Consider the following 27,314-nt stretch of genomic DNA (forward strand, 5'->3'; position numbering starts at 1 on the left):
CAGCTTGAAAAAAATACATAAATTTTTTCAAATTCAATTAAAACAATGTGCAGAGATCATCTGAATAACTCCCATCCTACTAACTTATAAAATAACAAACACCTTGCTGATCATCCGAATCGGTTCAGAACTACCATAATACCATCCAGCCAAAATGCTGAACTGAGAAACCATTCATGCCAAAATACTTCCCTGCCTCAGGTATACCATTTTGCTATTTAATACCCAAGCTGGAAAATACTTCCTAAGGGCATACAATAAACAACTAAATAAGTCCAGGAAAGGGAAAAAAAAATTAGAATGGCTTTTTAACATATTCAATTAAAGATCAAAATTCATCTGCATTGTCAACAAACCTAAAACCTCAAAATAATAATAACGCAAAAGAACCTAATTCATTCTTCTTATAAGCTCATTGATGTAGTTCTCACGGTTTCCTGCATCTCCTCCTTCAACATAGTGATTCCTCTTCTTCTCCAATCCACCCAAGGGAGCCTTCAGCTGAAAGGGCCACAGGAAGTTATTTGCCTCCTTGAAATGAGGACCAACAATCATGATCTCATGGATAAGATCCTCCATGCAAATTATACCATATTTGCCCAGACCCTGCCAATGACAAATTCAAACTTAAAGCAACAAAATGCAGCACATATTTTCCTTTAGATGGCCAGCAAATAAACAATATAAACCTGTTCAACAATCGAGTTGTCAGTCAGAGCAATTCTTTGACTGTTTAACTTCCCGTATCCCCTCTTGTAGATCAATTCCTTCACACTCTTCAAATTTGGGTATCTACAAACAACCACCTTCTGTCATTAACACAACATAAAAACACGGACTCACCAACAGAAAACAATCATGAGAGAGTACAAACCCATAAGTAACATAAGGTTCAACCCTATGAAGCATGTTCATTGTTGCCTTGTTAACCTTCAGGAAAACCCCATTGAAGATCTGCAATCAAGAGAATTGTACTTTAATGTTAAGAGAAAAAAAAGATTGCGAACTAGGTGCATAATTTTGCAAAATCTACTCCGCGGAAGTACAACCACCAAAATGGAAGGAGAGATAAATCACTACAAGAAGGTTGTTCATTGTCATGAACAAATACAATCCAAGAAAAAATATTTGTTAAAACCACATGAAAACACACAATCATAGTCTATTATCCATCATATGTTTAAAAAAGATTTGATACATCACCTGCCTCAGGCGCAATAGCTGCAAAATCTTCCGTGTCTTTGGGTGCATGGCATTGATACTGATAATTTTAATATAAGATACAGTGAATCAGCAAAAGCTTCTTTCCCAACAACATTAAACTACAGCGACCAACAAACATACCCACGAATACGAATGATAAACAAAAGTTTAGCTTCCGGATCAACATAGAATCCTCCTTTCAATTTTGCTTCACGCTTCAAACTAATTAGCTCCTTTTCCTGAATAAACCAAGTATACATCACTAATTCATGGACCATATCAAATTAAGGAGAAACAAATGCATTAACATGGTTTCAAATTTTTTATGTATCTGAAAGAGGAAAAACACATGCCTGCTCCTCATACTCTTTTGTATAAAGCTTAGCTCTACTGAAAATTAGCTTCCTATTTTCAGCACTTTTCTTCTTTGCAGCTTCAAGTTCCTGCTTTTTTGCCAGAGCCCACTGCTCATCTCTCTTCTTCTTCTTCAGCACTGACTCTGGAATCACAAGCTTGGCTTCCACATCAGCCATCTGTTTCCAAACCATAACAGATATCAAGAAATCAAAATCAAAATTCAAGTGAACACAGAACTTTCAAAACCTCAAAACTAAAACACCAAACAAGAAGTATAAACCAAAAAAGAAAAACAGAACAAATATTATTGATTACTAACAAGCATTCTCAAAAAATGAAAACCCTAAGATATAATCATAAAGATCATGACTACACAGTTCTTTCAGTAAGGTGAATGAAAAGCTTAAAACTTCACGAGAAAGGAAAAAGCAAAAGTTAATTGAAACCAACAACTGGAAGAAGCAAGAAGCAGAGAAAAAGATAAAAAAAATTATCATAGAATTGGCTTGAATTGTCAGAAGGAAAAAAGTGGAACGTAAATTTCACCTTCTATAAGTTGGACATACTCATCATTGTCAAACCCATTATCACCATATTTCCACACAAAAAAACTCCAAAACATTTTACCTTCCAACCCTCTGACACAAGCAAGTGCCATTTGACAAAATAACTAAAACGGTTGTTATTATAGTTACATCAACATGATAAAGCTTCACTCAGCAACACCATCAGCTAAACATCCACATTTCTTGCAGGTTACAAAACTTTTTAGAAGAAAATGCATAATAAAATACCTCCCGGGACATCCGATCTTCACCCTAAAAATTGTCAAAGAAAAAAAATACAGTTTGTAGAGAATCGGATCCATTATTTCAAACAATATAACTCCAGTAAAACAGATATTCCTGCTCTCTCAGTAACACAAGGGACAACAGACAAATTCCTCATAGAGAATGCAGAAAAGATATAAAGATGCAACCTAATTCCATCAAGTCAAGAAGAAACTGCTAATGTAATGAAAAACATTCTCTGTCGAATATAAAATCGTCTATGTGCCGGAATTCTCATAAAATTAGAAAACCATGCAATGGAAAATGTCAGTTCGATATAAGCTTAAAAATGGACAGTGATCCATATTTCTCAGTGATCAAACAAAAGAAACAAGAAAAGGTCACTCCTACAAATAAGAGAGGCATAGAGATGAGGGATTGAAAGAGTTACAGTTGCGCAGATAAACTCAAAATAAATCCGAAATGAAACCAACACAAATCATAAGAAAAGAGAAGGGAAGCAAACTAGCAGTAATCACTTTTCGATTTGTCTGGCTGAGGTCCGGTGTGGTGGGAGCGATCCGGCGAGGCAGCCAATTACTCCACCTCTTTCACTCAACCCTATAAATATGAGAATGAGACTTCAGATTGCTAGTTCTAGGGTTTTGCAGCGATGGGCCGTGGGCCGTCGCATTTCCAGTTAAGCATTTAAACGGTGAAGATTTGCTTCGAGGTAGCAGCACTACTCTAGGCCGTTGATCCTTTACAATGAAATTAACATTTCATATTTTAGATCTTTTATTTTCTTAAAACTATATATTTCACATTTTGATTTCTTATGTATATGTGACACTACACATACAAACATAACTAAATTCAAATAAAAATAGTTTTTGAAAATAAAATTTTCTATTTTTCTCTAATTTTATTTAAGTGTTTAGTATCATTTTAATTTTAATTTTATTCCACATATAAAATATTTACTCTGCTTCTAAATAATTTTAGACTCATTAAAGTTTAAGAAAAAAATATAATAGTATTCTTCTTACTCGGATATTAATCTCTTAAAATTAAAATATATATTTTTTATGATGTGCTCCAAAAGCACATAATGATTATTTCTAAAATTGTTATAACCATTTAAATAATAATAAAAGTAACTTTTTTTTCTTTAATGGTTTTATAAGAATATTGTGAATACTTAAATCCATAAATGATAATTTCCTATAGAATAAACAAATGAAAATATACATATGATAAAATTCTAATAAGTAGGTCTATTTTATGTGAGTATAAATTGTGAAGTCCATTGCTATAGAATGTCACATAAACTCAATCAAATTCAAATACTTATACCACATTGTTATAATGCATTTATTATGAATAAATACCAATATAAATGACACTAAGATGGGAACCACAAAAAGAAATTGTGATTTATCATATTTGAATCAATATGTCACAATCTTTTTATTTTATTTTTTGAAAAAACAAAAATTGAATAGAGTCAATATAGGTGGAGTTTTTTTTTTTTTTTTGTTCAATCTAAGTTAAGTCATTTCTGGTTTTAAAAATAATATGTATCTATATATATATGAAATTGACCCAGTTATATTAATATGATATTAAATTTAATCGGATGGGTTATCCATAAAAGGACCCAACCCACTCGAGTAGTTATCATTTAAAATTTTTTTTAAAAAAAAATGTGATTTAGTTATAAAATTCACATCAATAGTTATGTAATATCCGGACCCAAAAAGCGGTCTGTGATAAATTTTTTATGAAACTATTTAATTAAAATTATTTATTTATTTATTTTAATATTATTTTATTAAATTTTAGAGAAAAATGAATTGGGGACGATTGAAAATAATTTTAAGTTTGGATGTATTTTTGAAAAAAAAAATTAGAAATATGGGATCAAAGTACAAAAAAAAAGTCGACCACGTGGGACAACCCAGTCAGTAGCTCTGACAAATCGGAGCACACCTCGTGTCAAAACACGTTAACATCGGTGCCACGTGGGAGGCCACGCAGGCAATCTAACGACTCCAGTTCAATCCTACATGCATGAAAAGTTAAGATTTGTTCCCTCCTTAGGTACGATAGGACAAACGAGATCAATCGTGATAAACGGTTCAGATTCATTTCTTCCTTAAATACGATCGGACAGACGAAATCAATTGTGATGAATGGCTTAGATCGACGTAGGATGGGTATAAATAACTTGCGTCACAGAGGAACCCAAACCCTAGCCGCCAACCCCCGCCGGAGAAGAAGGACCAGGTGCCGGAGAATGAGGCCGACCGCCGACCACTACTGCACCGGAGCCACCATTGACTGCCAGAAAAGGTAAAAAAATTTTCTACCTGCTTGGAATTCGATTTCGAGCATCCCTGTGGCCAAATCGGAGTAAGAGTGACAACGGGTGAGTTGGAAACCGCGGTCAAAGCTTGGCGGAACCGCCGCGGCCAAAACTAAAAATCCCTCATATGAGCCTTTTCCCCCTTCCCATTTCACGTGATTTTTCAATCATTGTGTTCATCATCTTTTTTTGTATAAGTTAGCCAAAAAAGGAACCCCAACCGCGAAGGAGGACCGACGGAGTCGTCGTACCCGGAGGTCCCCCGCCGGTAGGTTTGGTTTTTATGATTTTCCGGCCAACCAAATTTTTCTACAGAAATGCATGTAAAACTAGCCAAAACTGGGCAGGCCGAGGCGAACTGTCAATATGGGCAGCGAAGCTAGTGCCGCTGTGCTGCAACCCCAAAATTGACCGAAAAAAGTTTTGAACATCAATTTTGAATTCTTTTTTAGTATTTTTAGATAGGTGACGAGTGTTTTAAATTTTGTAGGAAAAATTCAAGAAATTTGGTACTTATTAGAGTCGTGGTAGATAGTGCGACGTCTCAAAACACCAATCTAGGTAAGGATCTCTCACCATATTCCTCATTATAGTAAATTGAGGTTTAACGATATATAATTTTGTGTTTTTGTGAAAATTTAAAAAAATCCTAAAAATAATTACATGTCACTAGTGGAGGCGGAACTGGTTAATTCATAATTGTTCTGATTTCCTGTTTATTTTCTTATATTGTCCTACTTGCTTGTTATCGTATTGTACATGTTCTTGATTTATAGTTTCAATGGTTTTAGCGATTTATCTGGTTTATTTGGTTATCTGGTTACTCAATCCCTTATTATGATAAGGTATATCGTTTGCATAAATATTATCTAATTGATTTGTAAATATAATATGAGATATTGGTATGTGTTTATTGGTTGTCTTGTTGATGAGAATCTTTATGTGAAAGGCTCACTGGATATCTTAGGAAAGGACGGACGGACCTAATACATAGGGAATCCTACTATGAATGTTACATCAGTCGGACGGGGCTAAGAAGTCTCATACCATAAAAATTTGGGAGATATGATTCATCTTCATACCAGACGAGGTATCGAAGTGATGGAATGTTTGACACCCTTTACCGGACGGGGTATGGCGATGGTTGGTTAATTGTTAAAATTGGATATTGAGTTCATGAGTAAGAGAACATTCTTATGAATCATTAGAAGTACTAGTAAGCAAATAAGAAAAAAAAATTGTCTTATCTTGTTCTCATAAACGTGAAAATGAAAAGTTATATGGATATAAATTTTTATAGGTTGTTTTTTGTAAAACTCGTAACAATAAGTATCAAACAAACTTTTTAAGTTAAATGTATTCAATTAAAACAATGACTCTATTAGTTTTTATTTTTATTTTTATCAATTTTCAGTTTTCTGTATCTATAATTAGTGTGATATTTTTATTGGGGTAGTGTAGCTCACTCTTTTATTAACCATTTTAGATCAAGAAGACCAAGATTCAGATCCTGATCAGCAAAAGGATTGTAAGTAATTTACCACTCAAACTCCCTTCAAGTGCTAGTGAAGATCGTCCTATAATACTTATTTATTTGTTTTTTTTATTAACGTTTGTCTTTTAGAAAGTACATTCTCGTAACCCTCTTAAACATTCTAAATTATTATATAAGTAATGTAAACTTTAACTCTATTATTTGCTTCCGCATTTAAATTATAAATATATTTCCTTTAATGTTCTAGATTTTTACAAGCTACCACTTAAAAATTTGATAAGTAAAAAAACAGAAAAAAATACTCTCATTCTTTCTTGAAAAAAGGTTCTATTATTGTGATTCCTACAGAAAAAAAAAAAAAAAAAGATTAGTTTGTCAATTCGTTTACCTAAAGTTGAGTTTCTACAAAAAATACTTATGTAGTGAATATTTTTATATACTTTAGTATTCGTTAATATGATTGTATATGTTGTTACGCATATTGATATTGAAAAATTATGTTTGTCTGTAAATTATATGTTAATTATATGAATTCCTAACATATTGATTATATTTTATTTCAAAATAAAAACATGCATAATTTTTAAAATAAAACCTTAACATAAACACTCCATTTATAATCTCTCACATCTCTCAAGTCTCCTCTTCTAGCTTTCATCTTTCTCTTCCTCTCTACACCATCGATTACTTTTATTATTTCATCATACGTTTTGCTTCTAGTTGACTTCTTCTCCTTCCACCTAAGCTGTGCAAGAAAATCTCAAAACCAATCACAACAAATAGTGAAGTTTCATAAGATATTTCTATTCAGATAAAGGTAGTCTGCCTCTCTCTCCAAGGTAATGCCCAAATCATTACATATTTCGTGTGGGTGTTCAAAATTTACATGACAAGAAATTTACTACCTTATAATTGTTATAGTTATGGCAGTCGTTTATTGGGTTTTCGGTTGTCTGGCTCTCTTATCATCATGTCACCAAATTTTTTTACCTTCCAGCAATCAACAGGCGGTTAACCTCTACACATGATCTTGCGACTTTGTGTATACCTATTATTTTTGATAAATTGTTGCTAAGAACTATATGTTTGCACAAAATTTATTCTTGTGAAATCTTTTGCTCAACCATTTTTTTTCTTTCTTTTTAGCTTTGTGATGATCTTGTTACTTTCATCTTTGATCAATCTTGGGTTTGTATCTATTTTGAGTTGGTTCGTAGTAAAATTATGTAAACTTAATTGTTTTAATAGCAAGTTTGTTCATTTCAAGTTTTATAAAAATTTCAGGGGAGCCAGAAATGAAATCAAATTGATGAACAAGTCATAGATTTAAGGTGACTTCAAGTTTTTTTTTTTTTTTTTTTTTTTTCTCTAATGGCAAACTGGATTTTAATTTTATAAAACACGCCCAAAATCTGTCCATTATCATTTTTATATGGTGATAATTATACAGGTGCTTATTATATGAAGTAACCTCACCATATTAACTTGAATATTTAGATTTTTATATAAATTTTATTATAAATCAAATAAAAATCTGAAAATAATAATTCTCCACTGTATATAACTAACACAAGAAGAGCCATGTTTTTATATTAAGGTATCTAAGGTTACTCTTAGATGATTGATTGAATTAATTGTCCTATAAACTTAAATTGATAAAAAGTAGTTCAATCAATTATTTATATTTTAACAACCCTCTCCTAAATAAGTCCACCAAACTAAATGTGTGAACCATGCACACAGCTAGCAATCTTGAATAATCGATTGGTTAAACCAAATAACAGAAAAAGTTAAATAAATAAAAAATAATTCAATCAATTATTTATATTTTAACATTAACAGTTGTTTTTATTTATTTTTACCAATTAATTATTAAGATATAACTAACTAAGATTATGGAGCGTCACATTAGTTATCAACTTTCAAAATGCAAATTTAATCTGCCGATTTCAATTACCACAAAGGGAAACTGTAGACTTAGAAGCAGAAAAGGTGGATGTGCACACATATAGATATATATATATATATATCTATATATATATTGACATACATATGAATCTCAGACTTACAAGTTACAATTGAGCTATCAACAAAACCTTCTAACAAAATTCGATTTCACTAGGCGCATTTAGCTTGCCAAAGCAGTGATGTTTTTTATGCCAATACTATCTCCACTAACCTTTTGAGAGGAAGATAAGCCAAGATCAAAGGGTCCTAATGTCTCTGTCTGCATCAAATTTGAAAACATGGAATGGAAAACAAATAAGCCACAGAAAATTATAAGCAAAGCTAAAAGAAATTTAATAAGTTTCATTAGAAAAGGGCAAATCAATAATTGACGCACCCACTTGATTCCTGACAGTCCAAGGCTACTTTCGTCATTATATACTCGTGAACAAAGAATTAGGTCTGTTTCAGATTCTTCACAAGTTCGCCCTTTTGTACGGCCAGAGTGGTTGGTCTGCAAAACACAAATTAGACATGCGAGTAATTCATTTCAGGCTTAAGCAAATCCTGATAACTCAAAGACATAAACCATAACATAAAGCTTCAAGTCTATTAACAAATACTAGGAAAAAGACATTTTACAAAAGTACAAAACGTTTCTCTCATTCAGACAATATTAACTGCAACATAGTCTTAATCACTGAGTGTCCATCCATTTCAGATCCCAGTGCAGAAGTGCATGTGCTACTATACCTAGCAGCAATGCTCAAAGCCAGCACATTAGATTTTTTTTTTTTCTTCACATAGATGATCCTCAACAACACACAAAGCAGCACATATAAGAAATATATATTTTTTAAAATTTTTATTTTGATGTTTTATATGTTTTAACACAACGAAAAGACAAATGTTCTTACACTAAATCAAGCCTAAGAATCCTGATTAATTTAGTCCATCCAGAAACTCCCAGAAGTCCTTAAGTATAAGACTCTTGCAAACTTTAAAGAAAACATCAAAACTCTTTTAGATTAGATCTAGTGCTCAAGAGACCAATAGATGGATCCTAATTCAGGCTTCATAGAAAAAGCTATTAGACCAGATAGTTGCAAGACATTAAACTCTTTCTTTCCTTTTTATTCATGTCGAGGAACAAATCCTGTTACCCAGACTAAAATCAAGAGCTGCAGGTGCCAATATGCAACAAAGCTATGGCAAGTCCTTCAGATCTTAGAGAAAATCTTCAAATAACTTTTTAACTAGACAATCAGGACATTAAAAGTGTCTAATAATAAATAACATAGAATGCAAGAATCAAAAGGATATAAGCAGACCTCAGTCAGTTTTGGAAATTTGAATGACTTATAATCAACATCCTTTGTCCGAGAAGTTGTAGATCCAACACTTCCACCTGAAGATATAGGCTCTTTCCCTGAAGAAGAGAACTTTTGAGAAGGAAATCCATGACATGTTTCTTCAGCATCAAAGATAGATGAGCGGGTGTCAAGAAGGGATGCCCTTGGACTTTGAGATTGATTTATGCGTCCAGCAAGAAAAGCATCAAATGAATCAGAGATTAGTAGAGTTGGCCGCGAGGCTTTATTGTTCCCATTCTTCTTATCACAACTGTCAAACTTTCCCTGTAAGGATACTTCAGAAAGGAGGCCTCCAATGCTTATGTTAGTAAAAGAATCATCCCACAGTCCCGATAATCCAAAAGGGTTACCATTCTTCATCTCTTCATTAGCCTAGCAAATCAAGTTAAACATGATTGACAAGCACACTAAAAAAAGGGCATAAAACATATTGCATAAACTCTATGCATTTTTATGTAAAGATCGAACACTTGAAAAATAAAACCTACCAAAAGTTGAACTGCTCCATCAGAAGACATTTTGTCCATGAAAGGAGTCCTCGCTGCTTCACTTACAATGACTTGCTTGGCAATTTGCTCATTTCGTCCCTCAATTTGTTTATCTTTGTCACTAGTATTATCCATTTTAGCACTGCAACTTCCCTGTATGGTTTCAAATTGAAGAAAACCACCCTTGGAGGAAACTGAGACAGACTGCGGTTCATGTAGTTCAGCTTTTGTATTGGAGAACCAGCCATACCTTAAAACAAGATAAAGTCAGAACATTAAATTCAGTTGCAAAATGCCTTAAAGAAAGAGACTGATCAGGTTCAGACCTTAAGCGGAAATTGGGTGGGCTTCCGATAGTTGCATAAACATCACCCACACTGATGTTTTCCTTCAGAGTCCATTTATTGCTTGCCAAATGTTCTCCTCTACCATATGGGAAAAGCATAGGATCCCCTTGAGCAATGCTTGAACTGCCCCACTTGCTATTAAAGTGCTTAAGCACAGAAGAAATCCTCTTTCGCGAGCTCAAACTAAGCTCCAAATATGGATGAAAGCCATCCTATTGAAGAGATAATCACCAGTCTTGGTTTAAATTATCTTACAGAGTTGATTTATTAAGGCTATATTTAGGATAACTCCAAAATTTATGTAGAATTCATTTGCAAATCGACATATATCTTACCTATAAAATAATGAGATTCTTACATAAATTTGATAAGAAAAGTGAATTTATATGATATTCCACGTGCAATTAGAAACAGTACATTACAAACTTCATCAATTTTCATAAAATTTTTAAAACTGTATTATTCAATTCCACATGAAAGCCATATGAACTTAATTTTTTATTATCCTAATACAATTTACAACATCTACTAGATGGATTAAGTAACAATTTACAAATGAATTCCAGGGCATTTCTGAATTGTTCCAAACATAACATAAATGTGCAATGTTTGATGATTTTACCTTTTCCAGTCCCACCCGTGTGTTGTCATCTACTGGGAATAGCTGCAATTTCATCTTCCCTGAAGGAGAAAGCATTTTTGCTGAATGCAGGTCCTGTAGAAGCAATTTATTAGCTGTATCCATGTACTTAATACTTTTTTCTTGACTCTGTGGCCAGAACGCTTCAGCTGAATTCGGTGGAGAGTTCTCATCTCTTTGGACCATAATACCATCATCTTGCCATGAAAAAAAAAAAAAGAAAGTTCAAAGACTATGCCAATTGACAATTTCATCTTAGACACAAAAGATAAAATAAAAAAACTTGCACAGATCCGTGAAACTAAATATGAAGTTCTATGGCTACATAGAGCAACTCCATTAATCGCAAGAAAGTAAATAAAGTAGTTTGGTAACATAAATTGATCTGTGAAGCTAAAAGGAATTCCTACCTGTTGCTTTGAAAAGCTTCCCACGAATTCGTTTCCTGGACTTTTCACCACTACCTATGCCCTCTTTACCATCCACAGGAGCCCTGGCTGCCTTCCCTCCTTGCTTTCTAGCAGTTTTCATGGAAAACAAATTCACCTGAAAATTAAACCAAAAGAAATGAGAATTAACAAAAAAGGTTTAACAATAATAAGGCTTGGTCTTTTTTTCTTTTTTTCTTCTTTTTGAAGAGAAGGGCTTAGGTTTATTTCTCATTACTTATTTATTTGTTAACTTAGTATTCGATTTGAAGAACTTGTTTGTACAATTATTTAACCTTACTGTAGTTCTACTATTTAGGATTGTTTTTAGGATAACTTATAATTTGTACCCTCAAATTGTTATATACATAAAAATTACTGCACTTGTTGAAACTTGACCAAATATAACTTATTTGAAGACTACTTTAACTTTTTTCCCTTCAGTTCATGTTATAAAAAAACTGACTGAAGGGAGAATTACATAACAAGTCGCACAACATATGGAGAAAACCCAACAAAGTCAGTGAAAAAAAACAAAAGAACACTTCTTTTGTTCCTTAATGGTCATTAGTCTATATTTTAGGTGTTTTAAATGATAAGTTGATGTCCTTTGAATAGTAATAATATAATTTTATGTACCAACAGTTAACATATTAGATAACAAAAGGGCAAAGTGTATAACAATTTGTAAACTAGGTTTTATTGCTAGCTTTGGAAAGTTGGATGATTTCTGCGTAAGGCAGCAGATAGAAAAAGCAAAATGCAATTTTCCTTGTTTTTAACCCTTTTTCAGTCCTATTATTTGGGATTTTTTTTTAAGTTTAGGAGTTGTTTGACCTTGATATTTCGTATTATTAATAAGAATGGTATTAAAACTTGTAAATATGGTTTTAAAAGAAAGAGCAAAAGTTTTTCTAAAAGTCTCAAAAGAAACAAAAAATATGTCATTACAAACCTTCTATTTGTAAAAAGAATAAGAAAAGAGTTTCAAAAATATACTTAATTCCATTATTTGGATTAAGAGAAACATCTAAATTGACTAAAATGAAAAAAAAAAAATCAAGAAGTAGTAATAAGATGATTCATAATCATCTATTTAAATTTGATCTATAGTGTGGACAAATTGTTCTCTAACAGAAAATAAAATAAAAGATTTGACTGATAGAGCAAGCACAATCAGAAATTAAATATATATTTATATAATAATTTTCTCAAAGAAAAAATCTATGTATATAATCTCTTTAAAACTTAAATTATAAAATAGAAAAATATATGTATATACTTCTAATGTTATTGGCTAAATAGGTAATATCTCTTAAACTATTCACTTTAAAATAAGCTCATCATTTAACAGTCAACCTATATCCGTTAGTGTTGAATATAAGATACTTTATTATTATTTACTAAGATAAATATTATACTATAATAGAAATATGAAATAAAAATTCTATCAAAATAGATAATTTCCTTATTAATAATTTAGAAGTTTTATAAATATATTAAATGTAATACCCTAAAGTGAGAAAAATAAAATTATTATTTTTTCTCTAAAAATTTATATTGTATCAGAACTAAATAGTTTTAAGGTTTTGATTTCAAAGTTTTTTTCAAACCTTAGAATACCAAAAACAAGCTGAGTTGAAAGGGAGGTCAGATAAGAGAAAGAGAGAAATTAGAGCATCAAAGGTTTCCTTTGTCTTCAACCGCATGCAGAACCATGTGAGTAGCAAGAAATGCTTCTTCATTAGCCGCACGCAAAGATGCGCAACCACTAAGGAGTCCTTCTTTAGCTGCATGCAGAGATGCACGACCACCAAGGAGTCCTTCTTCTTCAACCGCGCACGGAGATGCGCAACCAACCTCGAGTTTCTTCTTTAACCGAGCGCAAAGATGTGCAAAGAGATGATTAACCAAGCTTCTCCTTCAACTGCGCGTGAAAGACTGATCGACCCAGCTCTTTCCGCCACGCGAAGAGCTACACGATCCACCTTGATCTGCCTCACTCCGATTGCACAGAGCCATTGGCTGCGCAATCTTGTTCCTTCTTCAACCACGCACGGAGCCAATTTTAGCCCGAACTGAGCCACTGCACCAAGTCGAGCCAATTTTCAATTTGAGCTGAGCCAAGCCAAGCCGAACAGCCAGACATATCTGATTTCAATATTTTTTGGTCCTTTTTTAGCTATTTTTGTGCAGATTAAGGGATTTGTTTTCCATTATTGGGTAATTTCTTCTTACCGTTAGTACTATAAAATCGCAGAAACAAAGAATGATGTTTTATTCGAATAACCTTCATTATAAATTAGTTCTGTAAAACTTGATGGTACTAATTATCTTGTTTGATCAAGATCTTATTTATTATTTATAAAAGTCAAAACATTGCAGGGGTAAATTACAGATGATATGAAGAAACCAAATGCAGATGATTTGGAATATAACAGATGAGATTTTGAAAACTCTTTGGTAATGTTTGGCTCGTCAATTCCATGCAATCTCATATTACACGAACATATTTGTTACTTGATATTACAACAAAAATATTAAATATAACATTTTTTACATATTCACAAGTGGGTAATGATACTCAAATTTATGAACTCTGCAATAAAATTGATAGTACAAAACAATAAGAGATGACTGTTTCACAATATTTTTCTGAACTAAGTGGATTATAACAAGAATTAGATTACTATTAAGATGTTCAGAAAAATTATGCTATACATGCAGTCAAATTTTAGAAATTAATAGAAAAAGAGCATATTTATGATTTTTTAACTGGTCTGAACACCAAATATGATCAAATACGGATCCAAGTACTTGGTAAAGATCTTTTTCCTTCATTAAAATAAAATTATGCTTATGTCCAATAAGAAAAAAGTAGAAAGAATATTATGCTATACATATCACCAGTTGAGAAATCTGAATTAATTGTTTAGTTTGACCAGTTCAAAAATCTATGGAAGTGTGACTATTGTGACAAAGTAAAACACACTAAAAAAACTTACTAGAAGTTACATAAAAAACCAACTAAGGTTGTGAGAGAAAGAATGGTGAACCTACGAAAGCTCAAGAAAATTTGGTTGAAACAAATAAAACACCTGACACATCAACAATTGGAATCTTTTCAAATAAAGAGATTCAAACTCTAAATCGTATTTTGTCTCAATTTAACTCTTCATCATCTATAGGTGCAACAAATTTATTAAAATTAAAATCTTCAAATAAGGATGATTGACACTGGTAAACTGCAAAATAACACTTCAAAACTTAGTTTAGAAGTTGGACATGTGTGATATCCATGCACCAACTTGAAGGGGGATGTTAAATAAAAATACTTTATTATTATTTACTAGAATAAGCATTATTCTATATAGGAATTCTATGTAATAGGGGTTTTATCGGATAATTTTCCTATTAATAGTTTAGGAGTTATATAAACACACTCAATGTAATACCCTAAAGTGAGAGGAAATAAAATTATCATTTTTTTTCAAAAAATCTACAGTTAGTCAACCCACTACATCATCATAGACAAAGCAAATTTGCCAGCATGGATGCAATGTTGGCAGCTGATATACCAAAGCAAAAACTCAAAAGTCATGAGCTCCTCTCCTTTGCCTTCCTCCTCTTTCCTGTGTCTCACCTCAGTCAATTACAAGTAGGCTAGTTTGTGCCATTGCTAAATCTTTTTCTGGGTCTGCTGATCTTTTGTTGCAGATGAACACGAGGAAAATAGACAGTGCTGAAGCAAAACCCTTATGTAAAATGTAGACATCCACCATGAGAAGACATAATGTTGGTGGAAGATGTTCACTTTGCTGATACCCAATTCTGTAACTGCTTGCTGATGAATTCAAGAGAAGAATTCTGGGATTTGACAGAAGAGAATCGAAATCTTGCCTAACAGTATTATTTTAAATAATTTCTGATTCTACAAGCAATGTAGGGGAGAAGCAGATAATGATGAAGAGGAACTAAAGATCGGTTATCAAGACGACACTGGCAATCAAGAAGCCAAAAGAAAAACAGTGGGAATCCTCAAACAGAGCCAAGAAAAGTCCAAGATTCTATAAAGCCAATCATCGCACTACATTGTATTGACAAGGAAGAAGAAAAAAAAATTCTCAAGGCAATCAAGCTTCAACAACACTCTTGATCTGAACATGAAAGCTGATGAGAAAGACAAAGGTGCTGACAAGGAGAAATTGTTACTAGGAGACCTTAGCCCAATAACAAGTAACATGACCTGCAAGCTCTCAAGCAGTACTCATGAATATCCTTGTGCAGCCATCATCTACAAGTTTCTCAATTTGATCTGAAGTCGCTTCGCCGTCATATAAAATCAAGCTCGAGATGCATTAACAACAGATGCTTTTAGAGATGAAAGACTTCAATCCTCCTGACATAACTATGGAGACAAACTATTTCTCGTCAAATTCCCAACACCCAATAACCCCCTCAAACTCCTGCTGCATCCTCTAAAGCTTGGCAAATAGATAGCAAGTAGTCTGTCCCTTGTTCATTGTCAATGCAAGCTTTTGAGCTTTGTGATGATAGAACATCTCCTTTGATTGACTTGACGGAAGCGACACACCGAGATCATGAGATAGTCACCAGCACTGAATGTCCATTATCACAGATCCACCACCAACTTCATATATATGTTCTAAGATGCCACAAAAAGCTTTCTATAGGGGACCCTCATGATCCCAGATCTGTCACATGTTGAACTGAAACCTCCAAGCCTACCTTAGATGCTCAATATATACCTTAGATGTTCAACAGTATAACTTTCTGTTCAGAAGTCATGGAGGCAGACATAAGAATGAGGAGGAAGATAGCAAAGAGCAACACAGAGAAGAGAGAACTCAAGAATTTAAGGATACTTTTTGGTTTATCACCTGCCAGCATGGCAAAATTTATTTTTGACTATGATGAATAGCTGGTTAACTAACGAATTAAGTGGACTATTAACTGAGGAACTTATTTGAATAATGCAGTTTTACAGGATCAATTTGAAAGCAAATATGATAAAAGGGCTCATTTGAACAAAAATAAATAGTACAAGGAGCATTTAATATTTAAGCTTTTTTATCAATGTTAATTTCGAAAATTACCCTCTCTCTCTACATTAATTGTATCAAAGTTGAAGAACAGTTTCTAGTTGCAATAGCAACTAGAAGAGGTAGGGTTGTTAAGTTGAACCAAGCCTGACACGTAGCAGATATGTGAGAAATGATGGCCAAAATTCTGCAAGCATAGGATTTGCACTGAGATTGTGCATATGCTCGAATGAAGATACTAAAATGCAATAACGAAACCTTGAACTGAACCTATTAGGAGATTCCAAGGTAAAATTTGTGGTAAAATAATAAGGATTCTCAGAAATTCCAAGAGCAATTTAGTTCCATAATTTTGAAGAAACTAATATTTTCCTCCAATTAACAACTTTTGTTATGTCACTAAACATAGGACTGGACTTCCTCGTGTTTGTCCAGCCCTATAGTTTAAGTAGCACCAAATGCTGCCTAAGATGTTACAATTAAACCAAATGGAGAATAACAACATATGCAAGTCAAAGTTATCCCTGTAATTTCAAAGATGCATCTAGAAATTACTTGTCTGGAAATCCGTTCATCTTGATGTTATAAATTATACCAAATATTGATCACATAGATTCTCCTTAAAAAACAAATCAATGGAGAAAAACTAAAAATTTTTAACATACTGTACTTATTTACCTATTGGGGGAAGCAATGCAGACTATAAAAGAGTTAGAGAGCTAAAAAAATCCAGGGGGATCAGTTATCTCCTCTGTTCTTCTTTTTCTTAGCTTATAAGAGAGAAGAATTCAGAGACAGAGCAAGAGACAGGAGATAGCCAGATCAATAAACTTATAAGATGGTTCGTTCCCCTTTTATAGACCTAGCCTGTAACTAAGCGAACAAACTACCTCATCTACGACTTCCCACGTCATAAACTACGACAGGTTTTTTCATTTGTTTGGTTTCAGATTATCCAACGACTATAATCCCCTCTACCGCATGTGTCAACCGTATACAATTCTTCATTCATGCAAATACCACAAACACTGCTTCCCTCATTTTTGAGTGCAGACGAAGTTGTTTCCATCATTATCGTTGCATTACTTCAATATTCTAATTAACGAAAATTGAATTTGAACCAAGACAGGGAATAATCATCATATGTTCGTAACAAATTAGGAATATCGCATTTATTCATCCAAATCAAAAACTCCAATGCAGTTATAAGGAATTTACCTGAGGGAGAGCGTCTCGGTGATAACAGGAGTTGCCGGAGCACCAGCGGAAACAGCCGCCGGAGTCGAATCGGAGCCGTACCGATAGTTACCTGAAGAAAACCTTCAATTGAGTTTAAAAACCAAACTGATGAGATCTCAAGAAAATCGATTAGGCGAGAGAAGCGCGGGAGAGTGAAAGAGAGAAATGAGCAGGAGAGAGGGAAGGAGCAAAAATGGAGCGGGAAGCGAAAATTATTATAATTTATCTTAATTCCAATACTTCTCTTTCTTTGTTTATTATTATTATTATTTTTATGAAGCCGCCATTTTGCACGGCCAAGTTTCATTCATTTTAATTTTTCTTTTATACAAAAATTTGCAAATATTGAGGAATAATTGATTATAAAACATCATTAACAAAGATAGAGTTTGTTTTTATTTAGTTTAATATTAATGAAAACTCGAGAGAATTTTTTATTAACTTATTTTGAGAGAGGTGAGTGAGAAAGTAAAGAGAGAAGTTATTAGTATGAAAAACTATCAAAGTGATAAAAATGGTCAATCAAGTATGAAAAACTAAGGTAATTTTTTTTTATGAATTAAAAAAGGATAACAATTATATTTTTATTGAGAATTATATCATGTAGAATCACTCTATTTTTTTTTATTATATATGAACGAATCGATTAAATTGATAGACTGATAAAATATACAAATAGTTTAATATTCACAAAAAAAATGTTTGAAAATAAATCACAATCGTTGAAGGGAAGAAGGGCGCCTGGGCTCAAAAAGCGATTCGGGATAATTTTTTCTTTATTAAATTCTTTTATTAAAATAATTATTTAATTTATTATATTTTTTATTTTATTAAATTTTTGAGAAAAATGAATTAAAGACAAGATCGAAAATAATTTTGAAAAAAATAGGTAAAAATTTGAGTTTGGATAGTATTTTTTAAAGAAAAATTAGAAATATGAGGTCAAAGTGCAAAAAAAAAAATTTGCCCACGTGAGACAGCCCAATCAACAGTCTCGACGAATCGGAGCACGTCGCGTGTCAAAGCACGCTGACATCGGCACCACGTGGGAGGCCACGCATGCGATCCACATGTTCAACGATCCGACAACCCAGGTTCGATCCTACGTGCATGAACGGCTCATATTTGTTCTCTGCTTAAGCGCGATCGGATGGACGAGATCAATCGCAATGAGCGGCTCAGATTCGCTCACACAATCGGCCTAAACAGGTAAAGATCAAACAACCCCCTTCACTCCACGTCAACACGAATGGACGGTCCAAATCGACATGAAATGAGTACAAATACCTCGGATCGCAGGAGAACCCAAACCCTAGCCGCTAACCCCCGTCGAAGAAGAAGAATCAAGCGTCGGAGATAAAGGCCAACCACCGACCGCCAAAAAATATAAAATTTCTCCTTACCCGCTTAGAATTCGATTTCGAGGCTCATTGTGGCCATACCGGAGCAAGAAGGACGACGGGTGAGCCAAAAACTACAGCCAAAGCTTGGCGGAGCCGCCACGGCCAAAATTCAAAAATTTTTCTGATGAGCCCCTTTCCGCTTCCCTTTTTACGCGATTTTTCGATCTTTGTGTTCACCGTCCTTTTTTATACAGTTTAGCTGCAGAAGGAACCCCAACCACGAAGGAGGATCAGCAAAGCCACCGCACTTGGACCCCCCGCCGGTAAGTTCCATTTTTTGTGATTTTTCGACCAATCGAGTCCCCTTAATATGTTTTTTTACAATGATATTTGTAAAACGGACCAAAATTGGCCAAAATAAGCTAAGTCGAGGTGAACCACTGTTGTAGGCGATGGAGCCAGTGCCAAAGCACGGCGACGCTGCCGTGCCAGAACCTAAAAATTGGCCGAAAAGAGTTTTGGATACCGATTTTGGATTTTTTTGGTATTTTTAGGTGTGTGACAAGTGTTTTGAATTTCACAGAAAAAATTCAAGAAATCTGGTACCCGTTAGGAGGCTAGTAAACAATGCGAAATATTGAAACATCGATCTGGATAAAGATCTTTTACCCTATTATCCGTTACGATAAATTGAGGCTTAACGATGTAATTTTGTGTTTTGTAAAAATTTAGAAAATTCAAAAAATAATAATAATAATTACATGTTACTAGTGGAGCTGGAACCAGTTAATTCACAATTTTCCTGATTTCTTATTTATTTTCTTGTACTGTCCTACTTGCTTGTTATCCTATTGTATATTTTTAATTTATAGTTTCTATGGTCTTATCGGTTTATCTTGTTTATTCAATTATCTGGTTATTCGATCCCTTGTTATGATAAGTTATATCATCTGCATAAATATTGTCTATTTGATCTATAAATATAATACGAGATATTGGTATTCGTTTGTTGGTTATTTTTTTTATAGGAATCTTTATGTGAAAGACTTACTGGGTATTCAAGAAAAGTGTGGACGGGTCTAGTACATAGAGAACCATATCATGAATGTTACCTCAGTCGAAAGGAGCTGAGAAGTCCCTTATTATAAATGTTCAGGAGATACAATTCACCCTTATACCAGACGAGGTATCGAGACGATATAGTATTTGGTGCTTATTACTGGACAGGGTATGAGAACAGCCGGTTAATTGTTAAAATTGGATATTGTGTTCACGAGTAGGAGAACATTCTTATGAACCCCCATGGGTACTAGTACGCAAGTAAGAAAGAAAAATTGTCGTCTCTTGTTCTCTTATGAGTGAAAATAAAAAGTGGTATGGATATGGGTATTCATAAGTTGTTTTTTTGAAAAACTCGTAATAGTATGTATCAAACAAATGTATTTAATTAAAGTAAGGACTCAATTAGTTATTTTTTTTAATTTTTATCAATCTTTAGTTTTCCGTATTTATGATCAATGTGATATTCTTACTGGGTTAGTGTAGCTCACTTTGTCATTAACCATTTCATATCAAGAAAATCAAGATTCAGATTCTGATCAGTAAGAGAGTTGTGAGTAATTTACGTTTCGAATTCCCTTCAAGTGTTAGTGAAAGTTGTCATAGGATGTTTATTTATTCGTTTTTTCTTTAATTAATTGTTTGTTGTTTAGAAAGAAATTTTTCCTAACTCTATTGGACATTCTAATTTACTGTGTATTAAATGTAAACCCTAACATTATTATTCACTTCTACATATAAATTATAAATTTATTTTCTTTAAAGTTTCGGGCTTATACAGTTGGTATCAGAGTCGTATTCCTCAAAACTATTCTTTACACAAAGACTTAAAAGCACCAAATACAAACTATCGTTCAACCATTCCTTGTGAAATGTAGGTACAAAGATATGAAGAGATGAAGACCCTCCGCTAAATCGAGCAGTCCAGAATATTTTATTTTAAGAGGATGTTGACTAACTCTTTGAGATGCTGGAGAAACTCATCTTTGCCCAGTAAGTCCGGGAGGAAAAAAGAGAGATGTTTGACCTTCCCCCGCTACCATAATTTGAGTCATTCTTACAACGGGAAGATATGGAGCCAACCTAATACAACCCTGTTCTTATGTTGTATCATCTGGCACCCCCACAGTACAATCCGGTGCCTCCACTGTATCATCTGGCATCGCTTCAGGGTTATCCGGTCCCTCCCAAACATAATCCAGTTCCTCTTCAACAGAACTTGTAAGCACTGTGATAAGGATCATGGGGACCGACCATGCTATTATCTCAACAATACACGTCACATATGTAGGAGTGTCCAACACTACACGAGAGAGTGCCCGTAAAATCATAACAAAGCTAGACCTCCTATTCAGGGCAAAGCTTACAACCTCACTCAGTAGAATACTAAAGTCAACCTAGACGTGATACAGGATATGTACACTATTCTAGTGCTTCACATTCATTGTCTCATATGTTTCTACACTAAATTTGAATATATTACCTGAAAAATTTGATTCTATATTGTTTGTGTCTACTTCTGGGAGTAAGATACTGCTAGAATAGGTTATATACAAAGTTTGTATCAAAGATATAACAGATAGAAAATTAAGTATGGACCTAATAAAGATTGATATGAGAGATTTGATGTAATTATAGGTATAAGCTAGTTAGCAGCGTATCACGCTACCGTATATTATTTTCACAAGAAATTTATATTCAACCATTCTAATGAACAATCCTTTATAAGTTAATAAATTTTTTAAATATTATTCTCTAATGGCAATTTTCTTATTACATAGTACTTTAACTCGGTTGTCTTCTCTATAATACACAAACATAAGAAAGTAATTTGCATGCAAAAGATCTTGGTAATCTGAGACTTTCCAAATATATTTCCTGATGACTACCCAGATTGTTAATGGACAGAGAAGTTGAGTTCACCATAGATCTTCAGTCTAGCACTCAGCCTATCTTGGTTGCCCCTTACTGCATGAGTCATGTTGAGATGAAGGACTGAGAAAACATATCAATGAATTACAGGATAGTGGGTTCATCCGACATAATGTGTCTTCTTGGGGTGCTGGAGTCATATTTCTAAGGAAAGAGGATGAAACGTTAAGATTATGTATTGACTACATAGGATTGAATAGGGTCACGATCAAGAACAAGTTTCCCTTCCCCAGGATCGATGACCTTTTTGACTAGTTGCAAGGTGCTTAGATCTTCTCCAAAATAAACTTACGCTCGGGTTACCATCAGGTAAAGATCAGGACAAAGGACATTCTCAAGACAACCTTCAAAACTAAAAATGAGGTGTGAAAAATTCATAGTGTATGTACCTAGTTTTGAAGTGTGAAAAATAGTTACATCTTTAGTTGAATGAAATATTTATTTTCGTTCTTAAAAAAATGTTTATGAGGTGTGAAAAATTCATAATTTATAAATTCCTAATGATTTACTAATTATTTTCCTTAGAGTGAATTAACTTAATTAAAAGTTTATGCTTTGCATGACCATCACTAAGAATAACAATTGTTGCTATTTATTTTGCTTTGTCCCTCGAAGACATTCTTCGGTACTACAAATTTTGTCGGCAATCTCAACTTATATATCTATTTTTATTTATTTTTAGATATTCAACTTTATTTCATATACTACTATATGTAATTTTCATCTATAATTTAATAGACTTGTCATATTTTGTGATTCTTTAGTTGATATACATGTTTTTTCCAAATGTTTTTTTTAAAAAATATTTTTCACATATGAAAAATTCATAATTTGCAAATTCTAATGATTTACCGATCATTTACAAATTGTATTCACTACGAGAAAATACTTTAACTAATTATTGTAAGGACATTTGACCTATGCTAAAGACAATATAAATATAATTATTTATAAATTTTGGTCTAAACCAAATTAACTAAAATAAAATACACAAGTAAATTATTTGACTTTGTTTTATTAACTTTAACTTTTGACCCTCCAAACTGATTTTTAAAAAATTATAATTTAATGATTTATTAAATATTTTAAACGAGGGATGACCGTAGCTTTTGAAGCTATAGCAATAATATCAGCGGAGAATGCAATAATATGATTTTTCTTTGTAAATTTTTCTACAAGCCACTCGTAGAGAACATGTCGGTTTGGACAGAGTAGAGGAGTCATCTCATTAACAATAAAATAGGGAGGAAAAACTTCAATTGATGTGTTATTTGAATGACAAAAATTTTGATTAATTTTTGGAGACAGTGAAAGAGGAAGAGAGAGCTTTAAACCTGCCGTGAGTAATTAACTGCAAACAGCCCATCACAACCCACCACCTCATTCCATCCAGAAAAAGAAACCCTACCCTACTTTCTCATGGAGCGAAATAGTCGTTTCGTTTCACAATCATCGCAAGAGAAGCTTGCTTCATTAAGTTCTTCCGGTTCTCGATCATCACAGTTTCGCCATCTCTTTTACATTGAAATTGAAAATAATCCAGAGGGAAAAAGCAGAGGGTATAGAGATTTGAGTAGAAGGCTTCGACGGCAGAGAAGCAGATGGAGCAATCAAGCTTTAGTAATCTCCATCTCAGCCGAAGCTGTTGTCAGGTAACTTATTCAACTCCAATTTTTATTTTCTGATATTTCTTCTTCCCGCTCCTTCAATTTTTTTTTTTTTTTTTCTTTTTGGGTTTTAAACATACACAATCGGGGTTTAATCTGGCGCGTGTAAATTTGTTAGTCAAAGAGTCAAACTTCCGCTCCAAGCAAAAAATCGACTCTTGAAATACTGGTTTCCTAAAATCTTCCTATCAGTAACGGCTAGTTTTCTGCCATTCGGACAGTTCCGTTTAACCTCCGATGATCTCTGTTCTTTCTGCATTATTTCTTTCACAAGCGGTAGCAGAGAAAGAAACCTTATAACCTCTTTCAGCCTTCTTTTCCGAGGAACAGAGAAGTGAGAAGCCCTATTCTTTTCTTCTTTCTCCAATCTCTTACCACCATCTTCTCCAACATTCTACCGCGAGAAACAGAGGAACCCAGTTACTTGTTTCTTCATTCTCCCACAAGAAACCCGTTTCTTTATTCTAATATCTTCTCCTTAGTTTCAACAACAATCTTCAATATTCCATCATGCTTCTGGTCCGGGAGGTTTGGGCTCACAATTTGGAAAGAGAATTCAACCGGTTGGCCATGCAACTCACTGAATATCCGATCGTCTCTATAGATGTCGAGTTTCCAGGTTGTCTCCGGCCCACGCCCAGATTTGCTTCTGAATTAGATCGTTACTGTGACATGAAATACAACATTGACAGCACCAAGATGCTTCAATTGGGTCTCAATCTCTCGGATGAAATGGGCAAAATCGGAGGTACTTGGGAGTTCAATTTCTCTAATTTTGATGAAGCCAAAGATGCCTGTGATACCAGGTCTATCGAATTCTTGAAGGGAAATGGTTTAAATTTTGAAAGAATGAGAGCAGATGGAATCGATCTCTATGAGTTTACAGCAGGATTTATTCGTATCTTCAGCCGGCAAAGGAATTTGAAGTGGGTGAGTTTTCACGGCTTATATGATTTTGGGTATCTTTTGAAGTTGGCAACAAGAAGGTTCTTGCCCAATTCCCTGCTCGGATTTGCTCACATGATGGGAAAGGTCTTTGGTAAAGTTTTTGACTTGAAAATTATGACCAAAGATTGCAAGCAGCTACTCAGTGGTGAGCTTGGACTAGAGAAGCTGGGAGAATTGCTAGAAGTGGGAAGAACAGGCTTGGCTCATCATGCAGGCTCAGATAGTTTGTTAACAGCAAACTGCTTTGCAAGAATTAAGAACAAGTTTCATATCAAAGATCAATTATACAGTGGATGTCTCTACGGGATCAATATTCGAATCATAAGGCCAAGACCCACACTGCATGTTTTTGTTCCTCCATGTTTCAACGATTACAATTCTACTCTGAAATTCTGTAGACTACCTGTCTACCCCCCACCTCCTCATCCGGTCTACCACATATAGTTTTTTTGTTGGGAAGGAATCTTACTAGCTGTAACTAGGTGAAATAGAAGAAAAAATGGATTAGCTTGTAAATTTTGTGGGTAATATAGTCCTGACTGGATCAAATTTTTGCTATTCTGTTTGTTTTTTGTCAGTCTTCTCTTCTCTCCGTTACGGCACAAAATGCTAGCATCTAATTCGATTTTATGTAAAATCTGATTGATCAAATGTCAATTGTAAAAACTGGTAATATAAATAAATATGATTGAGGAGATGTGAATTGTAAAAACTGGTGATAAGAATGAATATGTATTTTATTGATCAAGGCTTGATTAAAGGAGGATTTTTCTTTTTTTCCAAATTAAGAATTCTTAGCTGAAGTAGAATGTTCATGCCTCCATTCTGTAAATGCGAATTAGTGTTGCTTACTAGTTCTTGAAAGTTCATTGAGAAGATTATTGAACTTGTCCGAGATAGGTTGACTGAATAATTTTGGAGCTGAGAGTGTTGAAATGTTTTATTCAAATTCATTTTGCTGTGTAAATGGGTCCCTTTTCTTATTTAATTTCTTTCAGTGTTTTGTATGAATCCCAAGTTCACAGAATGTTGCAGTCCTAGACTTGTACGGCCTCAATTTTTCTTTGTTCTTGGATGGCCATGACACTTGTGTTCTGGTTATGGAAGTTCTAGTTATAGTTGTTCCGATAATGTGCTGAAAAGCTTTCTGAAATTTGATCTATTTACAACCAATTACTTGTGCATGCGCTCTAAGGTTGGGCTGGTATGTTTCATGCTTAACCCTTAAAAAATATCCAATTGAATGGCTGGTCGAGCATGTATTATGGACATAAAAGAAGTGTAAGACATGCTCGAACTGTTTGAAAGATTTTTCTATATCCAGTCTGCTTGTACGCGCCTATGCAGCTTGTTGTTTTTGTTATCTTTCATATAGCAAGAGAGGCATGGCAGATTGAGATTCTGTTGTTGAGCTGAGTTATCTTTCTTTTCTTTTCTTTTCTTTGTTGAAACAAAAATAAAATGTGATCTAAACGTACCAAGGGGAGCTACCCAGATACAAAAGATATACTGACTGTTTATTGGCGTGTTATAAAAATTGAGTGGTCGATAGAATGCTAAACTGCTGCAACTTGAAATGTTGTCCAGTATGTTATATGACGAGCCTTTTCTGGTTGCATGAAAGAGGAACAGAACATGGGCAGAAGCCTCAAAGGTATTAATTCTCTTCTAACTCTTCACAATATTGACTGCATGAGCATTCATAAATGCTTTCTAGAATGAACAATAGGAGTTATCCTGTTCGAGTAGAGCATTCTGTCTTGGCATATTTGAGTTGGGTAAGGTGTGATGCTTTGTTGAAAGACTGCTGGTGGAATATAGTGGAAAATTCTGGGGGTTAAAACCGGCTTTATTTGGATGATGATAAATCTACAGAGCGGAGGCAATACATGATAGATTGCAATTTGTTTGATTCATGTGAACAAAAAGAAACGATTGAATTAAAAAATTGGTAAAAGATTTTCCATGAAAACACTTTGAATGGGTTGTCCAAGTAATCTTTTGTTCTTCATCCTACTGCAGCCTTTCCAGGTAGCTCTTATGATGTTTCTACATTTCCATCTACTGGAGCATTGTGAGGCACAGAGAGTGATGTGGATGCTGATTTGACCATAATAACAGCTTAACAGAGCCCACTGGTGAAAAATCGAGTGAACATGTCTTCTTCCAAGGTGGCTTTTGGAGACAGAGGTGATGCAGATAATGGTGATAGTGGATTGAATGATATATCAGGGACAAACCCATTATGAAAGCTGAACTGTATGACAGAAGACAATAGAAGTTCTCAAGGTAAGGAAGCTAAAGTTGGACAAAATGGATCAACATGAAGGCTTCTAGGAAAGACTTTAGGGAGGAGGTAGATGTTTGTAGGACGAGAGGCATCTAAGAAAGGAGAAGACTGATGATCAGAATGGTTGTAAAGATGGAATGAAAGGTTTTAGGTGCTAAACCGAGTGAGAAGGCTAAGAGTCTTAATCTAGGAAAAAGACCACTCCTCTTGATGGCAAGGAGGATGAAAAAGACAGAGAGGGTTAGTAGGATCTTTTCTTTCATCTTTTATGTTGTTTCAACTTTTACTTTTATGTTAGCAATTTGAGTTAAGGTCTAGTTACATGAATTATGAAATCTTTCTAATGTCACCAGTTTA

General features: G+C 33.9%; 3 protein-coding genes across 5 annotated transcripts; 1 reads left to right on the forward strand and 2 right to left on the reverse strand.

Annotated features, from left to right (window-relative positions):
* Positions 1-107: 107 nt before the first annotated feature.
* On the reverse strand, positions 108-3,023 carry LOC110812923 (large ribosomal subunit protein uL30y-like). 2 transcript variants are annotated; one of them, XM_088206278.1, is made up of 7 exons: positions 2,870-3,023; positions 1,557-1,736; positions 1,345-1,442; positions 1,204-1,261; positions 875-954; positions 690-792; positions 108-606 (listed from the first exon to the last, which is right to left on the reverse strand). In XM_088206278.1, the coding sequence occupies exons 2-7, from the start codon at positions 1,734-1,736 to the stop codon at positions 391-393; spliced, it is 735 nt and encodes a 244-aa protein (XP_088062404.1). In that variant the 5' UTR covers positions 2,870-3,023; the 3' UTR covers positions 108-390. The 2 variants fall into 2 exon arrangements, with proteins under 2 accessions (XP_088062404.1, XP_021895537.1); XM_022039845.2 differs by lacking the exon at positions 2,870-3,023 and having other exon boundaries at positions 1,557-1,766.
* A 5,078-nt stretch (positions 3,024-8,101) lies between these two features.
* On the reverse strand, positions 8,102-17,927 carry LOC110812900 (TSL-kinase interacting-like protein). The gene is made up of 8 exons (XM_088221706.1): positions 17,698-17,927; positions 11,399-11,534; positions 10,971-11,185; positions 10,328-10,560; positions 10,002-10,251; positions 9,472-9,885; positions 8,538-8,654; positions 8,102-8,420 (listed from the first exon to the last, which is right to left on the reverse strand). Exons 2-8 carry the CDS (start codon positions 11,517-11,519, stop codon positions 8,322-8,324), a joined length of 1,449 nt encoding a protein of 482 aa, XP_088077832.1. The 5' UTR covers positions 11,520-11,534; positions 17,698-17,927; the 3' UTR covers positions 8,102-8,321.
* A 5,277-nt stretch (positions 17,928-23,204) lies between these two features.
* LOC110812901 (putative CCR4-associated factor 1 homolog 8) lies at positions 23,205-27,284 on the forward strand. 2 transcript variants are annotated; one of them, XM_088221709.1, is made up of 3 exons: positions 23,205-23,704; positions 23,838-26,321; positions 26,690-27,284. In XM_088221709.1, the coding sequence occupies exon 2, from the start codon at positions 24,230-24,232 to the stop codon at positions 25,109-25,111; it is 882 nt and encodes a 293-aa protein (XP_088077835.1). In that variant the 5' UTR covers positions 23,205-23,704; positions 23,838-24,229; the 3' UTR covers positions 25,112-26,321; positions 26,690-27,284. The 2 variants fall into 2 exon arrangements, with proteins under 2 accessions (XP_088077835.1, XP_088077834.1); XM_088221708.1 differs by having other exon boundaries at positions 23,205-26,321.
* Positions 27,285-27,314: the final 30 nt, after the last annotated feature.

Source organism: Carica papaya, chromosome 6 (genome assembly GCF_054855325.1).
Source record: "Carica papaya isolate Zhongbai chromosome 6, ASM5485532v1, whole genome shotgun sequence".
Lineage (NCBI taxonomy): Eukaryota > Viridiplantae > Streptophyta > Magnoliopsida > Brassicales > Caricaceae > Carica > Carica papaya.

What these genes read in the sequence shown, in the direction of transcription:
- LOC110812923 (XM_022039845.2), bottom strand. Translation starts at nt 1,751, where the DNA reads ATGGTTTGGAAACAGATGGCTGATGTGGAAGCCAAGCTTGTGATTCCA. An exon ending in TTTATCATTCGTATTCGTGG is followed by an intron (nt 1,262 to 1,344) that starts GTATGTTTGTTG and finishes TAAAATTATCAG; the next exon opens with TATCAATGCCATGCACCCAA. An exon ending in ACAACTCGATTGTTGAACAG is followed by an intron (nt 607 to 689) that starts GTTTATATTGTT and finishes TGTCATTGGCAG; the next exon opens with GGTCTGGGCAAATATGGTAT.
- LOC110812900 (XM_088221706.1), bottom strand. Translation starts at nt 11,519, where the DNA reads ATGAAAACTGCTAGAAAGCAAGGAGGGAAGGCAGCCAGGGCTCCTGTG. An exon ending in CCACCCAATTTCCGCTTAAG is followed by an intron (nt 10,252 to 10,327) that starts GTCTGAACCTGA and finishes TCTTGTTTTAAG; the next exon opens with GTATGGCTGGTTCTCCAATA. An exon ending in GACTGTCAGGAATCAAGTGG is followed by an intron (nt 8,421 to 8,537) that starts GTGCGTCAATTA and finishes AATTTGATGCAG; the next exon opens with ACAGAGACATTAGGACCCTT.
- LOC110812901 (XM_088221708.1), top strand. Translation starts at nt 24,230, where the DNA reads ATGCTTCTGGTCCGGGAGGTTTGGGCTCACAATTTGGAAAGAGAATTC.